At 37.9% G+C, this 23,965-nt stretch overlaps 4 protein-coding genes across 4 annotated transcripts; 3 read left to right on the top strand and 1 right to left on the bottom strand.

Moving 5' to 3' along the window:
* Nucleotides 1–1,067: 1,067 nt before the first annotated feature.
* Nucleotides 1,068–6,251, top strand: LOC103837635 (NAD-dependent malic enzyme 1, mitochondrial). Its single transcript, XM_009113990.3, has 19 exons — nucleotides 1,068–1,354; nucleotides 1,433–1,529; nucleotides 1,606–1,724; nucleotides 1,805–1,972; nucleotides 2,102–2,230; nucleotides 2,316–2,376; nucleotides 2,861–2,964; nucleotides 3,042–3,125; nucleotides 3,446–3,552; nucleotides 3,827–3,938; nucleotides 4,112–4,225; nucleotides 4,343–4,408; nucleotides 4,655–4,727; nucleotides 4,823–4,909; nucleotides 5,068–5,122; nucleotides 5,235–5,306; nucleotides 5,591–5,653; nucleotides 5,735–5,849; nucleotides 6,013–6,251. Exons 1-19 carry the CDS (start codon nucleotides 1,199–1,201, stop codon nucleotides 6,085–6,087), a joined length of 1,857 nt encoding a protein of 618 aa, XP_009112238.1. The 5' UTR covers nucleotides 1,068–1,198; the 3' UTR covers nucleotides 6,088–6,251.
* On the bottom strand, nucleotides 6,164–9,023 carry LOC103837636 (nuclear transcription factor Y subunit B-7). The gene has a single exon (XM_033278265.1). The coding sequence runs from the start codon at nucleotides 7,191–7,193 to the stop codon at nucleotides 6,534–6,536; it is 660 nt and encodes a 219-aa protein (XP_033134156.1). The 5' UTR covers nucleotides 7,194–9,023; the 3' UTR covers nucleotides 6,164–6,533.
* Nucleotides 9,024–9,139: 116 nt separating this feature from the next.
* On the top strand, nucleotides 9,140–11,770 carry LOC103837756 (cation/H(+) antiporter 15). Its single transcript, XM_009114131.3, has 2 exons — nucleotides 9,140–9,398; nucleotides 9,489–11,770. The coding sequence occupies exons 1-2, from the start codon at nucleotides 9,189–9,191 to the stop codon at nucleotides 11,721–11,723; spliced, it is 2,445 nt and encodes an 814-aa protein (XP_009112379.1). The 5' UTR covers nucleotides 9,140–9,188; the 3' UTR covers nucleotides 11,724–11,770.
* Nucleotides 11,771–12,743: 973 nt separating this feature from the next.
* LOC103837634 (callose synthase 5) lies at nucleotides 12,744–23,776 on the top strand. The gene is made up of 40 exons (XM_009113989.3): nucleotides 12,744–12,945; nucleotides 13,041–13,073; nucleotides 13,350–13,548; nucleotides 13,650–13,750; nucleotides 13,870–13,991; nucleotides 14,100–14,196; nucleotides 14,305–14,415; nucleotides 14,504–14,632; nucleotides 14,732–14,824; nucleotides 15,009–15,100; nucleotides 15,203–15,329; nucleotides 15,441–15,578; nucleotides 15,659–15,735; nucleotides 15,826–15,904; nucleotides 15,992–16,117; nucleotides 16,192–16,306; nucleotides 16,422–16,756; nucleotides 17,068–17,120; nucleotides 17,241–17,383; nucleotides 17,478–17,527; nucleotides 17,608–17,694; nucleotides 17,822–17,944; nucleotides 18,033–18,127; nucleotides 18,203–18,287; nucleotides 18,366–18,526; nucleotides 18,803–18,926; nucleotides 19,264–19,358; nucleotides 19,469–19,586; nucleotides 19,682–19,833; nucleotides 20,099–20,208; nucleotides 20,294–20,419; nucleotides 20,497–20,565; nucleotides 20,674–20,863; nucleotides 20,981–21,092; nucleotides 21,189–21,308; nucleotides 21,397–21,512; nucleotides 21,602–21,685; nucleotides 21,800–21,912; nucleotides 22,004–22,233; nucleotides 22,325–23,776. The coding sequence occupies exons 3-40, from the start codon at nucleotides 13,356–13,358 to the stop codon at nucleotides 23,603–23,605; spliced, it is 5,772 nt and encodes a 1,923-aa protein (XP_009112237.1). The 5' UTR covers nucleotides 12,744–12,945; nucleotides 13,041–13,073; nucleotides 13,350–13,355; the 3' UTR covers nucleotides 23,606–23,776.
* Nucleotides 23,777–23,965: the final 189 nt, after the last annotated feature.

Genomic DNA, 23,965 nt, shown 5'->3' on the forward strand with positions numbered 1-23,965 from the left:
GGAGCTGGAGAATACGCCGGAGCCTCGATGGAACCACTATAGTATAACCCCTGTTCGGGAATGCGCTAGACGCTAGTCGAGTGGCTGGGTTGGACCTAGCGCCTAGAGAGAAAATCAGGAACTAATGAGAAATTATGAGGGGCGAGATTTTTAGATTGTTTAATATGTTATAAAACATGTTAATCTTTAATTGTGTATAACATTAATACATTTTTATGTTTAGAACTGTATAAACACACAAATAGAATATATAAACTTAATATAGTGTAATTTCATTAAAATTATGAATATAAATTATATTTATCAAAATTTAAATCAAATAAATAGATAAAAATATTATGAAAAATTAAATAAAAATAATTAATAAAAAATAGATTAGGCGGCCGCCTAGGCGGTCATCTAGACGGTCATCTATACGGGCTAGGCGGACAAAGTTCGGATATTCGATTTGTAGACCGATTTAGTATAAATCGAGGCATATGAGTTACGCCTAGCGCCTAAACGGCTAGGTGCCTGATTTTTAGAACTATAACTAATAAATTTTAAATATGTATTATAGTCAAACCGTAGAAGTTGATTTTTAAAATTTTTAAAAATAAATCTCTGTTTGATTATTTTAATGTGAATTTATTGTACCAAAATATTAGAAAATATATCAGTATGTAATAACAATTAGTTACAAAATATATTATGTAAAAAATATAAACCATTATTATATATTAATAATGTCGAACAAGACATAAACAATAAAATCATTGAATTATACAATACATAAAACCAAAATATTAATCATATATATAATATTTACTATAACATTAAAGCTATATTCTTTAAAATTAAAAAATTCTGCATGGATATGCAGATCAAACTCTTGTAAATTAGTTTTTTTAAAAACATGAAATAATAATATATATTAATAAATGAGATATTTATTTAATTATTGTGGTTGATGTGAGTTTTGAGAAGAGAATAAAAATAAACTTTTTTCCGTATAAAGGAGATTTTAGGAATATTTAATTCTGACTAAACAATGGAAAGAAAATGAGAAAAGAAAAAAAAAAGGATCCAGATTCGTTGAAATTAATATTAAAGAAAAAGGCGGACTCTGATAAATCATCAATTCATCATCACATTCACACTGACTCGAAAAAACAAAGTCTGAGCTCAGATCTGTCGCCGGAGACCTCCCCCCGAAGCGATGGGCATAGGCAACACACTCCGGCTGAGTAGCCGTATGCTCCACCGGAGAATACTTTACTCATCCGCCAGATCTTTCACCACGACGGAAGGTCACCGTCCCACCATCGTCCACAAACGAAGCCTCGATATCCTCCACGACCCTTGGTTCAACAAGGTAATACACACAAGCCTTTTGGATCTGATTGAGCTGCTTTGTAATCATAATCGAAATCGAAAACTCTCTCTCTGTTAGGGGACTGCATTCACGATGACGGAGCGAGATCGTCTCGATCTCAGGGGACTTCTTCCACCTAGTGTCATGGACTCTGAGCAGCAGATTCAGCGTTTCAGTGAGTTAATAATTATCTTTTAAGAAACATTAATGTAAGCGTCTCTTTGTGCCTTAATTGAAAATGATCTGCACAGTGACTGACCTGAAGAGGCTGGAGGAGCAAGCAAGAGATGGACCTTCTGATCCCAATGCTCTCGCTAAGTGGCGAATTCTCAATCGTTTGCATGACAGGAATGAGACTATGTACTATAAGGTCAGCAAATTGGTCTCTCTTTGATGCAAGATTCGCTTACCGTTGCTGCTAATTTACATTTTGTTAAATGTGTGTTTTAGGTTTTGATTGCGAATATTGAGGAGTATGCGCCAATAGTATACACGCCTACGGTTGGTCTTGTATGCCAGAACTACAGCGGGTTGTTTAGGAGGCCTAGAGGAATGTACTTTAGCTCTGAAGATCGTGGTGAAATGATGTCCATGGTTTACAACTGGCCTGCTGAACAGGTCTCTTTTCTGTTTTCGTTAGCTGACTAATAAAGAAGACCCATACTGATACTATATCCTCTGTCTCTATTACACCAAGAATCTGACGTATCTTTTAGTGATCATTAGTTTCCTGATGTAACGTTTTAGGTTGATATGATTGTTGTTACCGATGGAAGCCGGATTTTGGGTCTTGGAGATCTAGGGATTCATGGAATTGGAATTTCTGTTGGGAAGCTTGATTTATATGTTGCTGCAGCTGGAATCAATCCCCAACGGGTACTTTCAGCATCTTCTCTATTGCTAGTCCCTCCCCCCCTCATTTTTCTCAGTGATAATGTGATACTATACTATGGTTGTTTAGGTACTTCCTGTCATGATTGATGTTGGAACAAATAATGAGAAGCTACTCAAGGACCCCTTGTGTAAGATTCATTTGCACATCTGAGCTACCTGTGTTCAATGTTTATTATTAGAAGATGAGTATGATAGATTAATAATGGTTTCCTTTGGTGCACAAAAAAAAGGTTTTCTTCTTGACGAATACATATAATGTAACTGTTTGCTGGTGTTTTGAGATTTTACTATGGGGGAAGCATATTGATTAACTATCACTTTGCATAAGGACGTAGCGAATGTTTTTTTTATATTAGTGTATGCATACATAGACTCATAGATACATACATATATATTATTTAATATAAAAAGGTTTGCAGTATTGTGTTGGAGTCTATTATACTATTCTGTCCTTTTTTCGTTTGAAGTCTGGATCCTTGAAGCAAAATAACTTGGTGTGCTGCTTTTGTCTTTGATTGTTTTGGAGTTTCCAGTAGTACATAGACATGTTTGAGATTAGTTTATTATCTGTCATGTTATCGTTCTTTCTGTGTTTTTTTTCTTTTTTGACAGACTTGGGTCTGCAACAACATCGTCTAGAGAATGACGAATATATTGAAGTAATCGATGAATTTATGGAGGCAGTGTTTACTAGGTGGCCACATGTTATTGTGCAGGTAAATGATCCTTCATAGATGTCTGGTATATCAAATGTTTCTTATTATGAACATTTTTACTATTTGTCTACCCGCAGTTTGAGGATTTCCAGAGCAAGTGGGCTTTCAAATTACTGCAGAGGTATAGAAACCGCTACCGAATGTTTAACGATGATGTCCAGGTAATGAGCCTTCCGCCTTAGTTAGATTCTTGGGAAGATGACTTGCCGTTACATGTTTTTATATTACGTCAATGTGTTAGTTAATTTTGCTGGTCATTTATCAAGGGCTACTACGTTTGAACTAGTTAGCCGTGCATATCTATGTTTAAAATATTGTATTTCATGTGATCAAACCAGCATCTTATCTCGTTCAGTACCATTCTTAACCTTCTCTATATGACCAGATGCATTATAGAGACAATTGAAAGGGAACTGAAAATCTAAATGTTGATACATAAATCTTGGTTTTCATATTATTACGTCTTCATGATCTGCCTTAGGGGACAGCAGGGGTTGCGATTGCTGGTCTTCTTGGAGCCGTTAGAGCACAGGGGCGGCCTATGCTTGATTTTCCAAAGATGAAGATCGTTGTTGCTGGCGCTGGAAGGTAAGCCGTTCTCTGTTTCTGTTTGATTGTCTTTCCTGTTACAGATTTTACCCGAGATTTTTACTGGTAAAATTGGTACTGGGCTAATCGTTTATTTATTTATTGGTGGATCTTCTTCTTTTTATTTTCATTTAGTATGATTTGAAGCCTTTTATTCGATGGAAACTTCCAGTTGCATCACTAAATTAATCGAAGTTGATTATGCACAGAAACATGAAGTAGCTAAGACTAGTTATATCTGAATACTTAACTTCGTTATAAAAATCTATTGTAGTGCGGGAATTGGTGTTCTAAATACTGCAAGGAAGACAATGGCACGGATGTTGGGAAATACTGAAACTGCGTTTGAAAGTGCACAAAGTCAATTTTGGGTGGTTGATGCTCAGGTATGTTATGGGAACTTAGGGAGCTCATGAGAAGTTTTCTATCAGTAAATGGATTTCCCTCTAGTTTTATTACTAGCCATATCACTCCATCATCTGTTTTTCCTTATGGCGTAATGTTTGTGCAATAGCTTGAGGAGCTGAAGTTGTTAACTCTTTTTGTTGCATTTAATCAGGGCCTTATCACTGAAGGACGAGATAATATTGACCCAGAGGCTCAGCCATTTGCTAGGAAGACTAAAGAAATGGAGCGTCAAGGATTAAAAGAAGGAGCAAGTCTTGTTGAAGTGGTCTGTATACTAAATCTAAGTTGGCATTGAGTTTTGTGGTGGATAGAAATTCACCCTTTCAGAAAGTTCTGCTTAACACAAGCCAGGAACTAAATTTTTCTATCTTCATCTGACTAGGTTCGAGAAGTTAAACCTGATGTGCTTCTGGGTTTGTCTGCAGTTGGAGGATTATTCTCAAAAGAGGTAAATAAAGTTCCCAAAAGCCTAAACATAGCAGAAAAGTATGATTAGGTGCTATGCTACAGAATAAGTGATCTAAGTAGTATGGTATATTACGATAATTTCTTCAGTGACCATTGTCTTTCATTATCTGATTTCTGTGGTAACTGCTAGTTAGATGAGCTAGCAAATAAAATCTAGCACTAACAACTCTTAGTGAGGCTTTGCTGCCTCTTACTTTCATGATTCTGACATGTGCATGTGTTTAAGGTTTTGGAAGCCATGAAAGGTTCAACCTCGACCAGACCAGCTATTTTTGCAATGTCAAACCCCACCAAAAATGGTAATTTGTCCCCTTTCGTTTGCACTGAAATGTGGTTTGCGGTTATTTGTGATTTTGGGAATTGATGTATTTGTTACATGTGCGTAAAATTCCAGCTGAATGCACGGCTCAAGAGGCATTTTCTATATTAGGCGACAATATCATATTTGCGAGTGGAAGCCCATTCAAGAATGTGGATCTTGGTATGTCTACATCATTTGTTACACGCATTTTTATATGAGATGAAAAACCTGATTGCTTCTATAATTTCATATTATGTTTTAGATTGACGGTTCTGGATATAAAATTACTCTCAGAGGCTTTGTTTTGATATATTACTACGTACTTTTTGTTGTTGCAGGGAATGGTCATGTAGGACACTGCAACCAGGGAAACAACATGTACCTATTTCCCGGGTTAGTTCCGCTTATACATCGTCTGAAAGAATTGCATACACTCTTCACTGGCTGCATTAACGGTAATGAAATGACAAATGAGTTTCTTATAATGTAACCTTTCTGTATGTAGTATTGGACTTGGCGTTCTTCTGTCTGGTACTCCCATTGTTTCTGATGGGATGCTTCAGGCTGCAGCTGAGTGGTAAGCTCTTCTCTTTACATACTGCATTTATCTTTCATTTTCATCTAAAGCTGTATTGGGTGACATGAAATATAACTATGGACCAAATTCAAATAATTTTGGATACTGGATATTGCCAGTCAACATATTTGGCTGATGTCACGGGCTATAACGTACCTTCACCATCGAAACAACGACCAATGTAGTTGGATACGATGTAAAACTCGTATTAAGGAGGTTATGGAAAAAAACGTCTCGTGTTTTGTGAATATGGGATATGACATTGTTACCCTAAACAATTGCAGCCTAGCAGCATACATGAGCGAGGAAGAAGTGCTAAAGGGGATTATATACCCTCCAATATCAAGGTAACCCAAGAGAAGAACGGTCTGAGTGTTGGCATAAGAAGGAATGGTCTGATAGAATTGACAATTGACTTGAAATTGCAGGATAAGAGACATAACAAAAAGAATAGCGGCTGCCGTAATTAAGGAAGCTATTGAGGAAGATTTGGTTGGTGGATATAGGGAAATGGACGCTCGAGAGCTCAAAAAGCTTAATGAGGTACCCGCTGTACTATAGTTAGAAAGGGTCTCTCTGACGTGTTTGGTTTATATGTCTAATAATCTAATAGAATTGAGTTGGGCAATAAGAACAAAGAAATGAGAGAAGATTTTACACCGAAATGTCAGTTATGCTGATATGACTAAGCTTGTGTGTTTCTCAGGAGGAGCTGATGGCTTACGTCGAAAACAACATGTGGAGTCCAGAGTACCCGACTCTGGTCTACAAAGACGACTAAGTTTGGTTCCAAAGACTGAATAAGTCTGCTTTCTCTTTTCTATGTGCAAAAAATATATAATTGGGTTGCTTCATACCCAATCAAATTCGTATTTGCTACTCTCTTATCTATATGTAAAACTAAATAAAAATATAATTGGGCTGTTTTTTATCCAATCAAATTCATAGTTGCTGCGATCATAAGAGTAAACAGGACACTTATAGATTTGATAGACAAGCTTAGCAATAATCAGTCCAAGAAAATATATTTATTTAATGCACTTATACAATTTAAGATAATTTTATCTTATCTGACTAGAATATTAAGTATTCTGTTACACGAAATATAAGCATACTGAAAATGTCAAAAGTGTGTGTGTATAGCAAGAATATAAGCATCAAAATGTACTCGAAACAAAAAATATAATGTATATCTAAAACAAAGAAAAGGAATTAAAAAAAAATGTTTTACACTGACCACTGTCCCATGGAATCAGTGTTATCATTCTGCTGCGGGAACTGATTTTGCAACGATTTAGGAGAGAAAGGGAGATTTGGAAAAGGTTGATGATCTGCAGGCAAAAATGGAGAAGGATGATGCTGAGAGATGTAACTAGTACATGAAATGTTGTTATGGTCTTGTTCTTGAAACTGAAAATGATGATTATGCTGCGGTTGTTGTTGTTGATGTCTTTGTTTTGGGCTGTTGACTTTCTCTCCTTCGGTTTCTCGGTATTTCCCGAGATAGATCTTTAATGGAGCCACATAGTCTTCGAAACCTAAAGTGGTAATGGCCCAAATGATGTCATCTCCATTGATGGTTTTCCTCTTCTCTCTTTGACACTTATCAGAAGCTTCACCGGTAACAAAGCTGATGAATTCTGATACACATTCTTGAACGGTTTCTTTGGCATCTTTCGAGATCTTACCATTACCGGGAAGAACCTTTTTCATGATCCTTCCGACATTAGCAATTGGAAGAAATCGATCTTGTTCTTTATTGTTGATGTTGTTGTTCTTTAAAGAAGAGCTTCCTAGATTCGTTTCGGCTCCTTCAGGAGATTCATGATCTTCCTCTGGGCTCTCCTCAGTCATCTCTTGTTTTTCGTGATATGTAACAACATGCATGTGATGGATATGATTTTATGGTTAAGCTTAGTGCATGAAACTAGGCAAATTGCCTATTTATGGATATCTTGCCAAATTTGGAACTCCTTGCGACCCGCATTTATTTTTATCATTTTTCTAGAAGGCTACTTCCTAGACAGTTGTATGATCAAAAGAACGTATCTGTTGCCTAGCGATACCGGATGAGGTTGTTTTGTCGCATGATTAGAACAAGCTCCTTGTGCTTTGTTTTTGGTGACTGATGCAGTTTTCTCTGAAGAACTTGTGATGTGGACTGCTTAATATAATTTTTTAGAGAACTAAAACATATTAAATGTAAAAAAAGAAATTGAAATTTGCATTTACAATGTTATTCGAATTTGACCAAATAGTTTCTTTTCTTTTTTTGAACAACAATCGACATTTGTTTCTATAAATACAGAAAGCATAAATTTTATAGAAAATTTAATAATGTGAAAAAGCAATAAATATTTCACTTGAATATCAAATTGTAATGTGAACTACATAAACACATTTACAACTAAATTATATTAATCTACATTATCATAAAACTAGTTAAAATTCAAATAATATAAAATGTTAAAATTAAATAATTTAAGGTTCATATTTAACCTTTATGAACACAGAGCATTTTAATTGTGTATTTTATATAACTTAATTCAATACTGATACATGCATATATAATTTAAAATTGTTGCTAAAAACTAAAGACAACTATTTATTAAATATTTATTTAGTTATATTTGAAGTTAATTTGATATTTATTAATATATAATATATTTCGTATTAAATATGGAATTTATAAAAAAATGTAGCACATATAAAAATTAAAATTTATTGAATTATTAGCATTATATGGTATATTAAAACAATTCTTGCTTATCATTTGATTTTTACCTAAGTTTTTCAGTCATCTTCTTTTAATTGTACATTTTCTACGTGACACAACTAGGTAAAAATATTATATTAAATATTGTACACAAATAATATTAACAATATTGATTAGATCTTGAATAAAACACAAATCAGAAAAAGAAAGAAAACAAACATAAGTATTTTGAAAATAAACTTTAAATAATGTTGTCAGGTGATCTCATCCTTATATCAATGGGTTCGTCTTTATTTTATTTTTTTTACTAAGGTTCGTCTTTATTTTGTACTATACAATTCTCGAATATTCTTTGGTTAATTATGATATTAAAAATAATGAAAATATTAAATAGATAATTTTACAATTGAAAATTATAATTATTTCTAAATATTCAAGTATAATTGCACTACGATTGACAATACTTTTTATACCATGGTGAAGATCTTTTATATATATATAGTTTCATTAATCTCCATAATTTATCTTTTCCACGACTCAAAACTTCGATTTCTTGGTGCAAAACTATTAATGAATTCTTAATCAAACCAATATAATAATGGACTTCACTTATTCTAGTTATGTAAGGTGACCTCACTCTTATATCAATTGGGTTCAGCTTTATTTTGTGCTATACAATTTTGGAGATCAGTTGAATTTTAATGATCATCTCATTATTAAAATTGAAACTCATTCTAGTCGCATAAATCACACACACACACACACAAAATACTTAATTTATTTACAGGATTACCATGAGGTTTCATTTTATTTTCCAATTTTGGCATACATTTCCGATTTTGGTTACCTGAAAATTAAAAAAAAAACACATATGGAAACAAATAAATTAGTAACAAATTAATTATTTAATTTAAGAAATTAAAAACAGTTAGCTAAACACCTGAAAAAAATTGTGAATCTAATTAAAGAAAGAAGACCCAAAATAGAGATGAAATGATGTTGTTTGACTCGTTGAGGAAAGAGGATGATACGGAATACCACCAACTTTGAATCGATTTATTGCTTTCAAACATATGCATGTGTATGTATGTATGTATTCCTGATAATTTAACAGAGCAAACACTCAAAACAATTATTCATGGTTTGATAGGAGTTGCAAAAAAAAAATGGCCGAGGAAAACAGTACGTCGGACACCTCCATAATATGTTACGCGCCAAGCATGATTACCACCAATGGAGTTTGGCAAGGCGACAACCCTCTCGATTTCTCCCTGCCTCTCTTTGTTCTCCAGCTTACATTGGTCGTTCTCGTCACCCGTTTCTTTGTCTTTGTACTCAAACCATTTCGCCAACCTCGTGTCATCTCCGAGATCCTTGTGAGTAATTAACCCACATATTTCTTAGAATATCAAACTTGTAGATATAATTTAATTTTCTGTAGTATATTAAAGATCTTAATTGTACAGGGGGGAATAGTGCTGGGGCCATCGGTGCTTGGGCGCTATGATAAATTCGCCAACACCGTGTTCCCTCAGAGAAGTGTGATGGTACTTGAAACAATGGCTAACGTTGGTTTACTTTACTTTTTGTTCCTGGTGGGCGTTGAGATGGACATTATGGTTGTACGCAAGACTGGGAGGCGAGCACTAACCATCGCTATTGGTGGTATGGTCTTACCATTCCTCATTGGTGCTGCTTTCTCTTTCTCCATGCACAGATCTGATGACCATTTGGGGCAAGGCACCTACATACTCTTCCTCGGTGTAGCTCTCTCCGTTACCGCCTTCCCCGTCCTTGCAAGGATTCTCGCTGAGCTCAAGCTCATCAACACCGAGATTGGTCGGATCTCCATGTCCGCAGCCTTGGTCAACGACATGTTTGCTTGGATTCTCCTGGCCCTAGCCATCGCGTTGGCCGAGAGCGAGAAAACTTCATTTGCCTCTCTTTGGGTTATGATCTCTAGTGCAGCTTTCATTGCCGCTTGCGTGTTTGTTGTTAGACCGGGCATTTCTTGGATCATACGCAAAACCCCTGAAGGCGAGAACTTTAGTGAGTTCTACATATGTCTCATCTTGACAGGAGTCATGATCTCCGGTTTCATTACTGATTCAATCGGAACACATTCAGTCTTTGGTGCTTTTGTATTTGGTCTCGTGATCCCCAACGGACCTCTTGGTCTCACCCTCATAGAGAAACTCGAAGATTTTGTCTCTGGACTTCTCCTACCTCTCTTCTTTGCAATAAGTGGTCTCAAGACTAATATAGCTTCCATCGAAGGTCCCGCCACTTGGATAACTCTGATGCTTGTTATCGTTCTAGCGTGTGCTGGAAAAGTCATTGGCACTGTCATCGTTGCGTTTTTCCACGGAATGCCGGTTCGTGAAGGGATAACTATTGGCTTGCTATTAAACACCAAAGGTCTTGTTGAAATGATCGTCCTTAACGTTGGCAAAGACCAAAAGGTTTTGGACGATGAAACTTTTGCCACGATGGTGCTTATAGCCTTAGTTATGACTGGAGTCATAACTCCTATTGTAACCATTCTTTACAAACCGGTGAGGCGTTCGGTTTCGTACAAGAGACGGACGATCCAACAGACAAAGCCGGACAGTGAGCTTCGAGTGCTGGTATGCGTCCATACGCCGCGTAACGTTCCAACTATAATAAACCTTCTCGAAGCTTCACATGCTACAAAGAGATCTCCAATTTGCATATACGTTCTCCATCTTGTCGAGCTCACGGGTAGAGCTTCTGCGATGCTGATCGTCCACAGCACTCGAAAATCAGGACGTCCAGCGCTTAACAGAACGCAAGCTCAATCAGATCACATCATTAACGCCTTCGAGAATTATGAACAGCATGCTGCCTTTGTTGCTGTCCAGCCCTTGACAGCTATTTCGCCTTACTCGACGATGCACGAGGACGTTTGCAGCTTGGCAGAGGACAAACGTGTCTCCTTTATAATCATACCGTTTCACAAACAACAAACGGTGGATGGAGGGATGGAAGCGACCAACCCGGCTTACCGTTTGGTTAACCAAAACCTACTCGGAAACTCGCCTTGCTCCGTTGGGATTCTCGTGGACAGAGGACTCAACGGCGCCACGAGATTGACCTCGAACACCATTTCTCTCCAAGTTGCCGTTCTGTTTTTTGGCGGTCCGGACGATAGAGAAGCCTTGGCTTATGCTTGGAGGATGGCTGAACATCCTGGCATTAGTTTATCTGTGCTGCGTTTTATCCCTGATGAAGATGTAGCGGAACCTGCTTCTTCCACTCGGAATATGAATGTGGACATGAAGAAGCAACGACTGCTTGATGATGAGTACATCAATACCTTCAGAGCAGCGAATGCCGAACACGAGACGATTCTTTACGTCGACAAAGTGGTTAGCAATGGAGAGGAGACGGTTGCTGCGGTGAGATCAATGGATAGTTCTCATGATCTGTTTATAGTTGGAAGAGGAGAAGGAATGTTGTCTCCTCTCACCGCTGGTTTAACTGATTGGAGTGAGTGCCCTGAGCTCGGTGCCATTGGAGATTTGCTTGCCTCTTCAGATTTTGCAGCCACTGTCTCGGTCCTTGTGGTTCAGCAGTATGTTGGGTCATCGGCACTAGAAGATGACATGGATTTGCCTGATAGTCCGGTACACTCACATGAACATCCAAGGGAAACATATGGTTTACAGAATCCACGGTAGCTGACTTTGAGAATTTGTGTGCTCTTGTTCATTTTCATATTTTTTTTTCTGTCTTACAATGTATTTTAGCAAATATATATTGGCTGAAACCCTTGATATGGGGTATTGGTTTTATTTATTTTAGATTTTTACATGTAATTTGTATATCCAGACCTCTAAACTGTATCATTTCTGATATCTTAAAATGGAAGTTTTTTAAATTGGCTTCTTGTATTGTAGGAGAATAATTATTAGTTGTAACAGCAAGGGTATTACCTTCGTTCCAATGGTTGAGTACTAATAAGTGCTGGAAACTAATGCATGAACTAGCTAGATCACTGATGCATGACACAGCTTAATGGGTATTTTCAAAATTTTATTGGCTTGATCCATGAGCTATTGGACCGAGAGAGACGATCTACTCTTGAGAGGGCTTTGGAGCAACTTTTTTTTTTTTGTCACTGAGGCTTTGGAGCAACTTGAACCAGGAAAGAAGCTTAATTAAGGAGGTTCGACCAGAACTTGATCAATACGGAAGACCAGTACATGAGCAAGATGGAGACCATGAGCAAGATGGAGACCATGAACCTGCTACCTGGACGAGCAAGCGAGAGTGTATGTATGGTCGGTGATGGAGCTTGCAATGCAAGACAATGGTTATAAATAAGCCCGACAACATTTCCAAATAATATTGTATCTTATTATACTAACAAATTTATCATACATACAAATACAATTAGATATTTATATATAGTTTGGATATGCTTAACATAAAACTATTACTAATAATAAATAATTTGTAAGTTATTCGATTAAAAGAATGTTTGTGGAGCACTGAACAGTACTTTCATTTGGTTATTACCAGGAAGCGTTAATAAAGGGAGAAAGAAACGGATGTCCAGTGGTGAGACGCAGAAGAATCGCTCCCCAATTTTCAACAAAAAAAAAACAGTAGAAAGAAAGAGAAAGAGAAAGAGAAAGCTTTGATCTGATTTGATCTCCTCTCCCACAACCATGGCTATTTTTAAGTTTTAAACACCCACTCTTCTGCAGCCACGTGGCTTTTCTCTAACTGAAAAAACATCCTCTCGTTTCCCTCCCTCCCTCTTAAAACCGTAAAGCAACACTTTCCTCCCTTCCCCCGATATTTTCTTTCTGATTCCTCTCTCTCTCTCTCTTTCGTGTTGATTTCTCTGATTCATGCTTCTTCGCGAGCATTCGTGTTTCCTCGTCTCTGCTTCAGGTAAAAATCGATTTCCTCTCCGGCGATAAATTTGTATAATATCATCATCGTCCTTCCTTCGTTAACCTCATTCTGTATTTTGTTTTCGTTTCCAGGGAAGGAGATCTAACAGCTCTGCATCCAACGACGTGAGTTCTCTTCTCCGTTGATCGTTTCGTTTCAGAAATTTAGCATGTCGATTCAGCTTCCTTTGATAGAATAGCGAATCTTCAACCGACGACGTTCGATTTCTCTCGATTTCGTAGCTTCTATATTTGATCGTTACATCCTTTCGTTATCAGAGATCGAACTTTTTTTTTTTAGGAATCGATCCGTTTCCGTTTCGATTTCAGTTTTCGTCGTGTGAGCTTCATATTGTAGACGAACGAACCATCGTAATCTGATATTTTAGTCGTTGTGATTAGGGAGAGATGGCTCAGAGCAGTACATCTCATGACTCTGGCCCTCAGGGGCTGATGAGGCGGCCATCTCGTAGTGCCGCCACTACTATGTCCATCGAAGTGTTTGACCATGAGGTTGTTCCAGCCTCCCTTGGCACCATTGCCCCCATTCTTCGTGTTGCTGCTGAGATTGAACATGAGCGACCTCGCGTTGCCTACCTCTGTATGATTCTTTCTATCTGCCTTTTTTGCTTTTAGAATAAATTAATGTCTTTTTTTGATTTTTGTGTTTGCTCACTTCAATTTCTCTGTGTTTGTATAAAGGTCGGTTTTATGCGTTCGAGAAAGCTCATAGATTGGATCCAAGCTCCAGCGGCCGTGGTGTTAGGCAGTTCAAGACACTTCTCTTCCAACGATTAGAAAGGGTGATCTGCTCTTAGTTTTTCATCCGTCTTGCTGATTCATATCTTATACATAACAGATTCTGTCTAATTACACTTTTCTTATTGCATGAGTGGAGCTAATAACAATTTCTTCGATACAGGACAATGCTTCGAGTCTTGCTTCTAGGGTGAAGAAAACCGATGGACGGGAAGTTGAGAGCTACTATCAACAATATTATGAGCACTATGTCAGGGCACTTGACCAAGGGGATCAAGCAGACAGGTAAGATGGTCGTTGTGTGTTTTACAAACTACATGTAATCAAATTGGGCCTTTGAGGATGTTTAATAGTGCTCTTATCCTGACGGATTTTATGAACCAACTCTCGCAGAGCTCAGCTTGGTAAAGCATACCAGACTGCCGGAGTGCTCTTTGAAGTGCTCATGGCAGTAAACAAGAGCGAAAAAGTTGAAGCAGTAGCTCCTGAGGTTTGTGTCCAAAATATACGTTTTCAAAGCAAACAAGACAGCTATAAAACAGTTATTTAGTTTACTGAGGATGGAGTTTGAATTATTTCCATATGTGTCTCTTAAAAGATTATTGCAGCAGCTAGAGATGTTCAAGAAAAGAATGAAATTTATGCACCGTACAACATTCTTCCACTGGATTCTGCTGGAGCCTCGCAGTCTGTAATGCAGCTTGAGGAGGTGTTTATTATTTGAATGAGTCTCCCAATGCTTTAATCTAATGAGTGTGGTATCTATTTTTACACCTCTAATGCTGCTTCATGACTAGGTCAAAGCCGCTGTAGCTGCCTTGGGGAACACTCGTGGATTGAACTGGCCATCTGGATTTGAGCAGCACAAAAAGAAATCCGGAAATCTGGATCTTCTTGATTGGTTAAGAGCTATGTTTGGATTCCAGGCAAGTTTCTGATCTAAGAATAGTAACAAGATGATCTAATGAATTCATGTTGAACCTGTGAGATAGATATATTTCTTATTATTTCATTGATCTTAACAGAGAGACAATGTCAGGAACCAGAGGGAGCATCTGGTTTGTTTACTTGCTGATAATCATATAAGGTTGACTCCCAGGCCAGAGCCTCTGAATAAGGTACCTCGATAGTTTCCTCTCTTCACCTATAGAGCAGTTGCACATGTGCTCTGAGACCCGCTGACACTAGTGATGAGTAAAAAACCACAGCATTATCTCAAAAATCCATCAATAAAAAATACATACTCATATGTCAAACACTTTTTAGCAATGAAATTTTTATTAATTCAATGTATAAATGCAGCTGGACGATAGAGCCGTTGATGCCGTCAAGACAAAGCTCTTTAAGAACTACAAGAACTGGTGCAAGTTTTTAGGACGTAAACATAGTTTAAGGTACCAGGCACTATTTTTTTTCACATATGGCTTGGATGTGACACGTTTCTGAATGATGTTTATACTCTTAATCAAAATTCACTCATCTATTTTTATGCGAAGGCTTCCTCAAGGTGCTGAAGATATACAACAGCGGAAGATACTGTATATGGGTTTGTATCTACTCATTTGGGGTGAAGCTGCAAATATTCGCTTCATGCCAGAATGCTTATGCTATATTTTCCACAATGTCAGTAATACATTCAGATTTTCTTAATTTACCTTTTTGCTAATCTGTTTTGGCTGATATGTTTGGTCAAACACAATAATTCATCAATATTTATCTCCTGTTTATGCTCAGATGGCTTATGAACTTCATGGTCTCTTGGCTGGAAATGTCAGCATCGTTACTGGAGAAAACATTAAGCCTTCTTACGGTGGAGATGATGAGGCATTTCTACGGAAGGTCATTACACCAATCTACCGAGTAGTTGAAAAGGTACATGTTAGAATGATATGTCGATGACATCTTGATAATCTTGACCTTGTCTACACCATAATTGACTTTTTGTGATTTAGGAAGCAAGTAAGAGTGCCAATGGCAAGGCTGCTCACTCAGATTGGTCCAACTATGATGATCTCAATGAATATTTCTGGTATATTAGAACTCAAGTCTGTAAATAGAGTATTTACTTGGTTGGGATATCTTAATTTTCTTGTGTCATTTGCGCATCACTGTTATATAGGTCTCCGGATTGTTTCTCTCTGGGCTGGCCAATGCGTGATGATGGAGACTTTTTCAAATCAACGCGTGATATGGCACAAGTAGTACCTTTGTAGCTTTGTTTAGCTCTTTCTCTGTCTCCATTGAGCTGATCAGTTTTTTTTTCCCACTTTTAAATTCATTTACAGGGGAAGAAAGGGTCTTTAAGAAAAGCGGGAAACACAGGCAAATCAAATTTCACCGAGACTCGAACATTTTGGCACATATATCACAGTTTTGACCGACTCTGGACATTCTATTTGTTAGCACTCCAAGTAAGCAATCTTGCACGAGCTATATTCCTAATAACATGAGACAGTCAGAAGTGACATTTCTATTTTGATTACAGGCCATGATCATTCTTGCATTTAAACGAGTGGAGCTGAGGGAAATCTTAAACAAGGATGTTTTATATTCTCTCTCCAGTATCTTCATTACAGCAGCTTTTCTACGCTTGCTTCAGAGTACGCCACCCTCAATGCTGCGACAAAACTTTCCCTGCCTGGAGTTCTTCTGTTTTCGTCATTTGGTTACTTTGCCAGGAAATAACGATTACATTGTTTTTTGCTTCTATGCTAGGTCTCTTGGACGTTATCTTAAACTTCCCGGGTTTCCACAGGTGGAAATTTACTGAAATTTTGAGAAATATTCTCAAGATCGTTGTAAGTCTCGCTTGGTGTGTGGTATTGCCGCTTTGCTATGCCCAGTCCGTTTCTTTTGCTCCTGGGATGCTGAAGCAATGGCTATCCTTCCTTCCACGAGTTAAAGGGGTTCCCCCGCTCTATATCTTGGCTGTCGCTCTTTATTTGCTCCCAAATGTGCTGGCGGCTATCATGTTCAGTTTCCCTATGCTTCGACGCTGGATTGAGAATTCAGACTGGCATATAATTCGATTGCTTTTGTGGTGGTCACAGGTATGAGGCTGGATTTATGACTCCTTTCTTTTCATCCTGGATGAAAATTATGATTCTGTTGTCAGCAAATCCTTTAGGCATGCTAGAAGAGCTCTGAACTCTGTTAGTTTAGATTATTTGTGCAACTCAGGATCCATTTTCCCCTATTGCCGGTTAGTTATTTGTATACGCAAGTCAAGAGAAAAGTTTGACTTTTATTCTTGCTATATCAAAGATATTAAGTTTCTGAATATGTGATGCTCGGGGAAATATCTTATGCGGGGTCTGATTTCCCATTTATTGAATCATTCCATGCTTTTTTTTCTCTTCAGCCAAGAATTTACGTTGGAAGGGGGATGCATGAAAGTCAAATTTCACTCATAAAGTAAGTATATGGAAACAAACAAGATCTGTTGTAAAACAAACAAATTTCACGCATATACTGATTTATGTGAACATTTGACCAAAGATTGTTTTGAGCTAATATATTTATTGGAATTTCCAGGTATACGATTTTCTGGCTGTTGCTTTTCTGCTGCAAATTCGCATTTAGCTACTTTCTACAGGTGAAACTTTTGGTGAAGCCAACAAATGCAATTATGAGCATTCGCCATGTGAAGTACAAATGGCATGAGTTTTTCCCCGATGGTAATATTACGACTTTAGCTTTTTGCTTGTGAATCTGTTTTTCTGTTTGCTGTTAATACTTTTGGTAAGCTAATTGTTCCCATCACATATGCAGCTGAGCACAACTATGGAGCAGTGGTGTCGCTGTGGTTACCTGTGATTTTGGTATATTTTTCTTAACCACTTATCGAAATGAATTTTTTAGCAATTCCATGGATATCTCACGTTCCTTAATTTTGCTTCAGGTTTATTTTATGGACACTCAAATTTGGTATGCTATCTTCTCCACTATATGTGGTGGTGTCATTGGGGCCTTTGATAGATTGGGAGAGGTAATACTTTCTCGCTGGATCCATTCTACTCACTTATTTAACCCTTATTGTGTTACTAAGATGAAATCAAGGTCGTCCTACGTGATAATATCTTTTCCTAACAAAATCATTTCTATTCTACGTCCAGATACGAACGCTTGGAATGCTAAGGTCCAGGTTCCAATCATTGCCTGGTGCATTTAACACGTATCTTGTTCCTTCTGATAAAACAAGGAGAAGAGGGTTTTCCCTATCGAAAAGATTTGCAGAGGTTAAACAAGATTGATTCTTCTATAAAGTGATTTCTTGAAGAATGGTACTAGTATTCTATAAAGGTACCAAATTCTATCTATATGCAGGTCACAGCAGCAAGAAGAACTGAAGCGGCAAAATTTTCCCAACTCTGGAATGAAATAATTAGCAGCTTCCGAGAGGAAGATCTCATCAGTGACAGGTAATAACTTAGATACTAAACCGCCTTTTATGAATCCCCATATTTTCCATGTCCTTAAACCAACTGTTTGTTCAGGGAGATGGATCTGTTGCTTGTTCCTTATACTTCAGATCCTAGTTTGAAACTAATTCAATGGCCACCATTTTTGCTTGCAAGCAAGGTTTGTGGTCTTCGTTTGTTATTCCAGATACATCTGTTCTTTTTTTCGACTCTTGTTAAAGTTATCTTCTTGGAACAGATACCCATAGCATTGGATATGGCAGCTCAGTTTCGAACAAAAGACTCTGACCTCTGGAAGCGCATATGTGCAGACGAATACATGAAATGTGCTGTTATTGAATGCTACGAATCTTTCAAACATGTCTTGCATACTTTGGTAATTGGGGAGAATGAGAAAAGGTATATCTTTATTCATAAAACAAGTTCTTGATTATCATTCATGAAGCAGTTATAGAGTATTCATTAATACTTTTGAGGATAATCACGTTCTCTAACTAGTTCTATTCGTAAATGTTCTCTAAGACTGCATATATATGTGCCTCCGCATTCCTCTGTTTTGATCATTGAGTAGTTTCACCTTTAGCATATATATATGCGGTTCAACCTGGGATTTCAGTCCCCTCTTTGATTTGTAAATTCATTTGATAGATTCTAAGATAAGATATAATACCACAGGATCATTGGTATCATCATCAAAGAGGTGGAGAGCAACATATCAAAGAATTCCTTCCTTTCGAATTTCAGAATGGCTCCTTTGCCTGCTCTTTGCAGTAAATTTGTCGAGCTTGTCGGAATCTTGGTAAGTGAATCACATCTTTTTTTTTTATCAATGATATTGATTTTAGATTGTTCGTGGGAGTGGATACTTTCTATGCTAGAGACAGTGCAAGCCCCCTATTATAGGCCTGCTTATGATTATAAGCCAAGCTGGCTGCCAGTTTCAGTAGGAAATCATGTTGTGAACTTTTTTCAAGATTCCTTATTTCTCAGTACATTGCTAACTGATGTACTGATATGGAAAAGTAAAAAAAACCCGAAGATTAAGGATAAGTCTTGATGGAATTGATAATACTTGTGAAAATGTTAATATGTTATCTGAGAAACTAAATAACTATGTGTAACTGATGATGGTGCAGAAAGATGCGGATCCATCCAAAAGAGACACAGTGGTGCTGTTGCTGCAAGATATGTTGGAAGTCACTACCCGAGATATGATGCAAAATGAAAACCGGTTAGTGGACTGTATCTCTATAGTTATAGTACTGGAAAGTTTGTTTAGTGTCTATGTGAATATATATTATCCACACAAACAAGAGTAACTTGAGTGGCACCTTTCTGCAGTGAATTGGTAGAACTTGGGCATACTAACAAGGAATCCGGAAGGCAACTTTTTGCTGGTACTGACGCAAAACCTGCTATATTATTTCCTCCAGTGGCAACAGCTCAATGGGATGAACAGGTGAAAGCTCAAAAACACATAATATAAGGCTAATCTTTAGGGGTACTCTGTATCCTTGAACACTTTTCAACATAATGATTCTTTTATTGTTGTAGATAAGACGCCTTCATTTACTCTTGACTGTAAAAGAATCTGCAATGGATGTTCCCATAAACCTTGAAGCGCGAAGAAGGATTGCCTTCTTCTCAAATTCACTGTTTATGGATATGCCTCGAGCTCCTCGTGTCAGAAATATGCTTTCCTTTAGGTATGTGATCCAGTTATCACCATTTTTAATAGAATCTATGCTTCTCGGATGATACCAATTGCTGCTATCTATTTTCTCAAAATTTTGAATTTCTGTAAATTGTAGAAATCCATATTTTCACGTTTTGTTTTGTTTTTGGTGGGCTGGAGTGACTGTGAAACATACAATCAGTGTAGTTGATACTATGGAACTATTATGAATTCCTGACAACAGAGAGGAGGTCTACCTTATTAGTAACATAAGAGTTTTCTTTTTGCATTTACAGTGTTCTAACTCCGTACTATAGTGAAGAGACTGTCTACTCTAAGAACGACCTGGAAATGGAGAATGAAGATGGTATATCAGTTGTATACTATTTGCAGAAGATCTTCCCAGGTATGTCTTATCGATGAGCTCTTCTTGTTGGACCTAATTGCTTCTCATTGCTTTCATAGTTGATATATATGGTCCACCATTTCAGATGAGTGGACCAACTTCTTGGAGCGTCTTGGTTGTAAAGATGAAACTGCGGTTTTGGAGAGTGACGAAAATATATTGCAGCTTCGCCATTGGGTTTCTCTAAGGGGGCAGACTCTGTTTAGAACAGGTACTTTATATCATACATGCCTACTTATATTGCTATATGGTTTTTATCTATTGCTGACTGCCATTTGTATCTTGCAGTTAGAGGCATGATGTATTATAGGCGGGCATTGAAGCTTCAGGCTTTTCTTGACATGGCTACTGAAAAAGGTGAGACATGGTTACTTAACTTGTGCTGAAATCCAAAATACTGAAGCAGTAGAGATCAATACATTTTTAAATAAGTAAACTGTTAAAACATGTCTTGTGGGTTTACAGAAATATTAGAAGGGTACAAAGCCATTTCAGAGCCAACTGAGGAGGACAAGAAAAGTCAGAGATCATTGTACGCTCAGTTAGAGGCAGTAGCAGATCTCAAATTTACTTACGTTGCTACTTGCCAGAACTATGGAAATCAGAAGCGAAGTGGAGACCGGAGAGCTACTGACATCCTTAATCTAATGGTTAAGTAAGTCTCTCCTCCATCCTTTCTTCTGAATAGATTCCAGAAATTTTAAATTCGTCTTCTTTCTCATCCGTTGGTTGGTTCCCTGATGAGTCTCATTTATCATATCTTATGCTGTAGCAATCCCTCTCTCCGTGTGGCATACATTGATGAGGTTGAGGAACGTGAAGGGGGAAAAGTGCACAAAGTGTTCTATTCGGTGCTTATCAAGGCTGTTGAGAATCTTGATCAGGTAATTTTTTTATGATTGGAAATCTTAACAGATTATTGTGTCCTACTTATAAAAAAACTCATAGATTTCTAACTCTGTAACTGTAACTTTTCTAAGGAAATATATCGGGTAAAATTGCCTGGTCCAGCAAAAATAGGAGAAGGAAAACCCGAAAATCAGAATCATGCTCTCATCTTTACAAGAGGAGAAGCTCTCCAGGCTATTGACATGAATCAGGTGAAACTGTTTTAGCCTAACGGAAGCATGATGCACTGTTCTTTGTTGGAAAAAATGTAACTTACCTACCATAGCATCTAATTAATAGGACCATTACCTGGAAGAAGCATTGAAAATGAGGAACCTGCTCGAAGAGTTCAATGAAGACCATGGAGTTCGTGCACCCACTATTCTTGGTTTCAGAGAACATATTTTTACTGGCAGGTATTTGGTTATTATGTTTTTATGTTATAAAGACTAGTATAAAACTTCTTTCAGTTTTCTAGCTGACATGTATATGTGTTTACTTTCAGTGTTTCTTCTCTAGCATGGTTCATGTCGAACCAAGAGACAAGCTTTGTGACCATTGGTCAGCGAGTCCTCGCAAGTCCTCTGAAGTATGTCTTGGTCTCCGTTGTTTCATTCTAACACAAAATATTCGTTGTTTCATTCTAACACAAAATATAGCATAAATACAAACTATGAAGCTTATGTCTGATTTCTGATTTCAGGGTCCGGTTTCACTATGGTCACCCTGATGTCTTTGATAGAATCTTCCACATCACTCGTGGTGGCATCAGCAAAGCATCACGCGGCATAAATCTTAGCGAGGACATCTTTGCTGGTTGGTTTCTGAACCTTTCTTGTGTAAGGAAAATACAGTTATATATATTCTTTCATTATTTACTAAAAATATGGTTCATATGTGTATCTAGGTTTCAACTCAACTCTGAGGCGTGGTAATATCACTCATCATGAGTACATCCAAGTAGGGAAAGGAAGAGATGTTGGACTGAACCAGATATCCCTCTTTGAAGCCAAGGTTGCTTGTGGTAACGGGGAGCAAACATTGAGTAGAGATCTCTACAGACTTGGGCATCGCTTCGATTTCTTCCGTATGATGTCCTGCTACTTCACAACCGTAGGCTTTTACATCAGCTCGATGGTAACTTCTCCTCTTTTAAAGTCAAAACTGAATTTTAGCTTTGGTTCATTAATTTACTTAACATAACTGAGCTAAATTCTATGTATTTCAGATTGTTGTTCTCACAGTTTATGCATTCTTGTATGGAAGACTTTATCTGTCACTGAGTGGAGTGGAAGAGGCAATAGTTAAGTATGCAGCGGCTAAAGGAGACAGTTCACTCAAGGCAGCGATGGCCTCACAGTCCGTTGTGCAACTGGGTATGCTTATGACACTTCCAATGATAATGGAGATTGGGCTAGAGAGAGGATTCAGAACTGCACTGTGCGACCTAATCATAATGCAGCTTCAGTTAGCGCCTGTCTTCTTTACCTTCTCGCTTGGTACAAAGGTCCATTACTACGGACGAACCATACTACACGGAGGAGCCAAGTACAGAGCAACAGGTCGTGGCTTTGTGGTGAGGCACGAGAAGTTTGCGGAGAATTACAGGATGTACTCGAGAAGCCACTTCGTGAAAGGAATGGAGTTGATGGTTCTTCTGATATGCTACAGGCTGTATGGTAAAGCAACAGAGGACTCAGTAGCGTACATGCTTGTTCTGGGATCAACTTGGTTCCTGGTTGCTTCCTGGCTGTTCTCTCCGTTCCTTTTCAACCCCTCGGGATTCGAGTGGCAGAAGATAGTAGATGACTGGGATGATTGGAACAAATGGATAAGCAGCAGAGGAGGCATTGGAGTGCCAGCAGTCAAAAGCTGGGAATCCTGGTGGGAAGAAGAGCAAGAACATTTGCTTCACTCTGGCTTTTTCGGAAAGTTCTGGGAGATCTTCCTCTCCCTCCGCTACTTCATCTACCAATACGGAATTGTCTACCACTTGAACTTAACCAAAGAGAGTAGACTCGGAAAACAGCAAAGCCTCATAGTCTACGGACTCTCATGGCTGGTGATCGTTGCAGTGATGATCGTACTCAAGATAGTGTCGATGGGGAGAAAGAAGTTTAGCGCGGATTTCCAGCTGATGTTCAGATTGCTCAAGCTATTTCTCTTCATAGGATCGGTGGTGATAGTTGGAATGCTATTCCACTTCCTGAAACTGACGGTTGGAGATATACTGCAGAGCTTCTTAGCGTTTCTACCAACGGGATGGGCTCTGCTTCAGATCTCGCAGGTGGGAAGAACACTGATGAAGGCTGTAGGAATGTGGGGTTCGGTCAAGGCATTGGCTCGAGGGTATGAGTACATTATGGGGGTTGTCATCTTCATGCCAGTCACGATTCTCGCCTGGTTCCCCTTCGTCTCCGAATTTCAGACTAGACTTCTTTTCAACCAAGCATTTAGCCGTGGCCTTCAGATTCAACGTATCCTTGCTGGTGGTAAGAAACAGAAGTGAGAAGACTTCACCTCTACTTGTTCTCTTCTTTTAAAACTATTCTCTGGTTTTCTTATGACTCTATTGCTTGTTCCTCTTAAATCTGTTACTTCTACTGTTTTCCTCGATTCTTAATTTGTTTTTTGTGGACCTTCTTTTATTAGTAAATCTTCAGAGTTGATGTAAAACAAATTTTATTACTTACTACTACTACAAGTAGAAGATTCTACAGGCTACATCAGTGAACAGATAAAGTGAAACGTAAATTCTGGTAGAAACAAAGATCAAAGTGAAAATAACGTTTATTGACAGACCAAGTTACAAGATTGAGAAAATGATGATAGAGTTAAGTTTAGTTTCATGGTACATTAATCTACTGCA

Source organism: Brassica rapa, chromosome A09, assembly GCF_000309985.2.
Source record: "Brassica rapa cultivar Chiifu-401-42 chromosome A09, CAAS_Brap_v3.01, whole genome shotgun sequence".
NCBI classification, from domain to species: domain Eukaryota; kingdom Viridiplantae; phylum Streptophyta; class Magnoliopsida; order Brassicales; family Brassicaceae; genus Brassica; species Brassica rapa.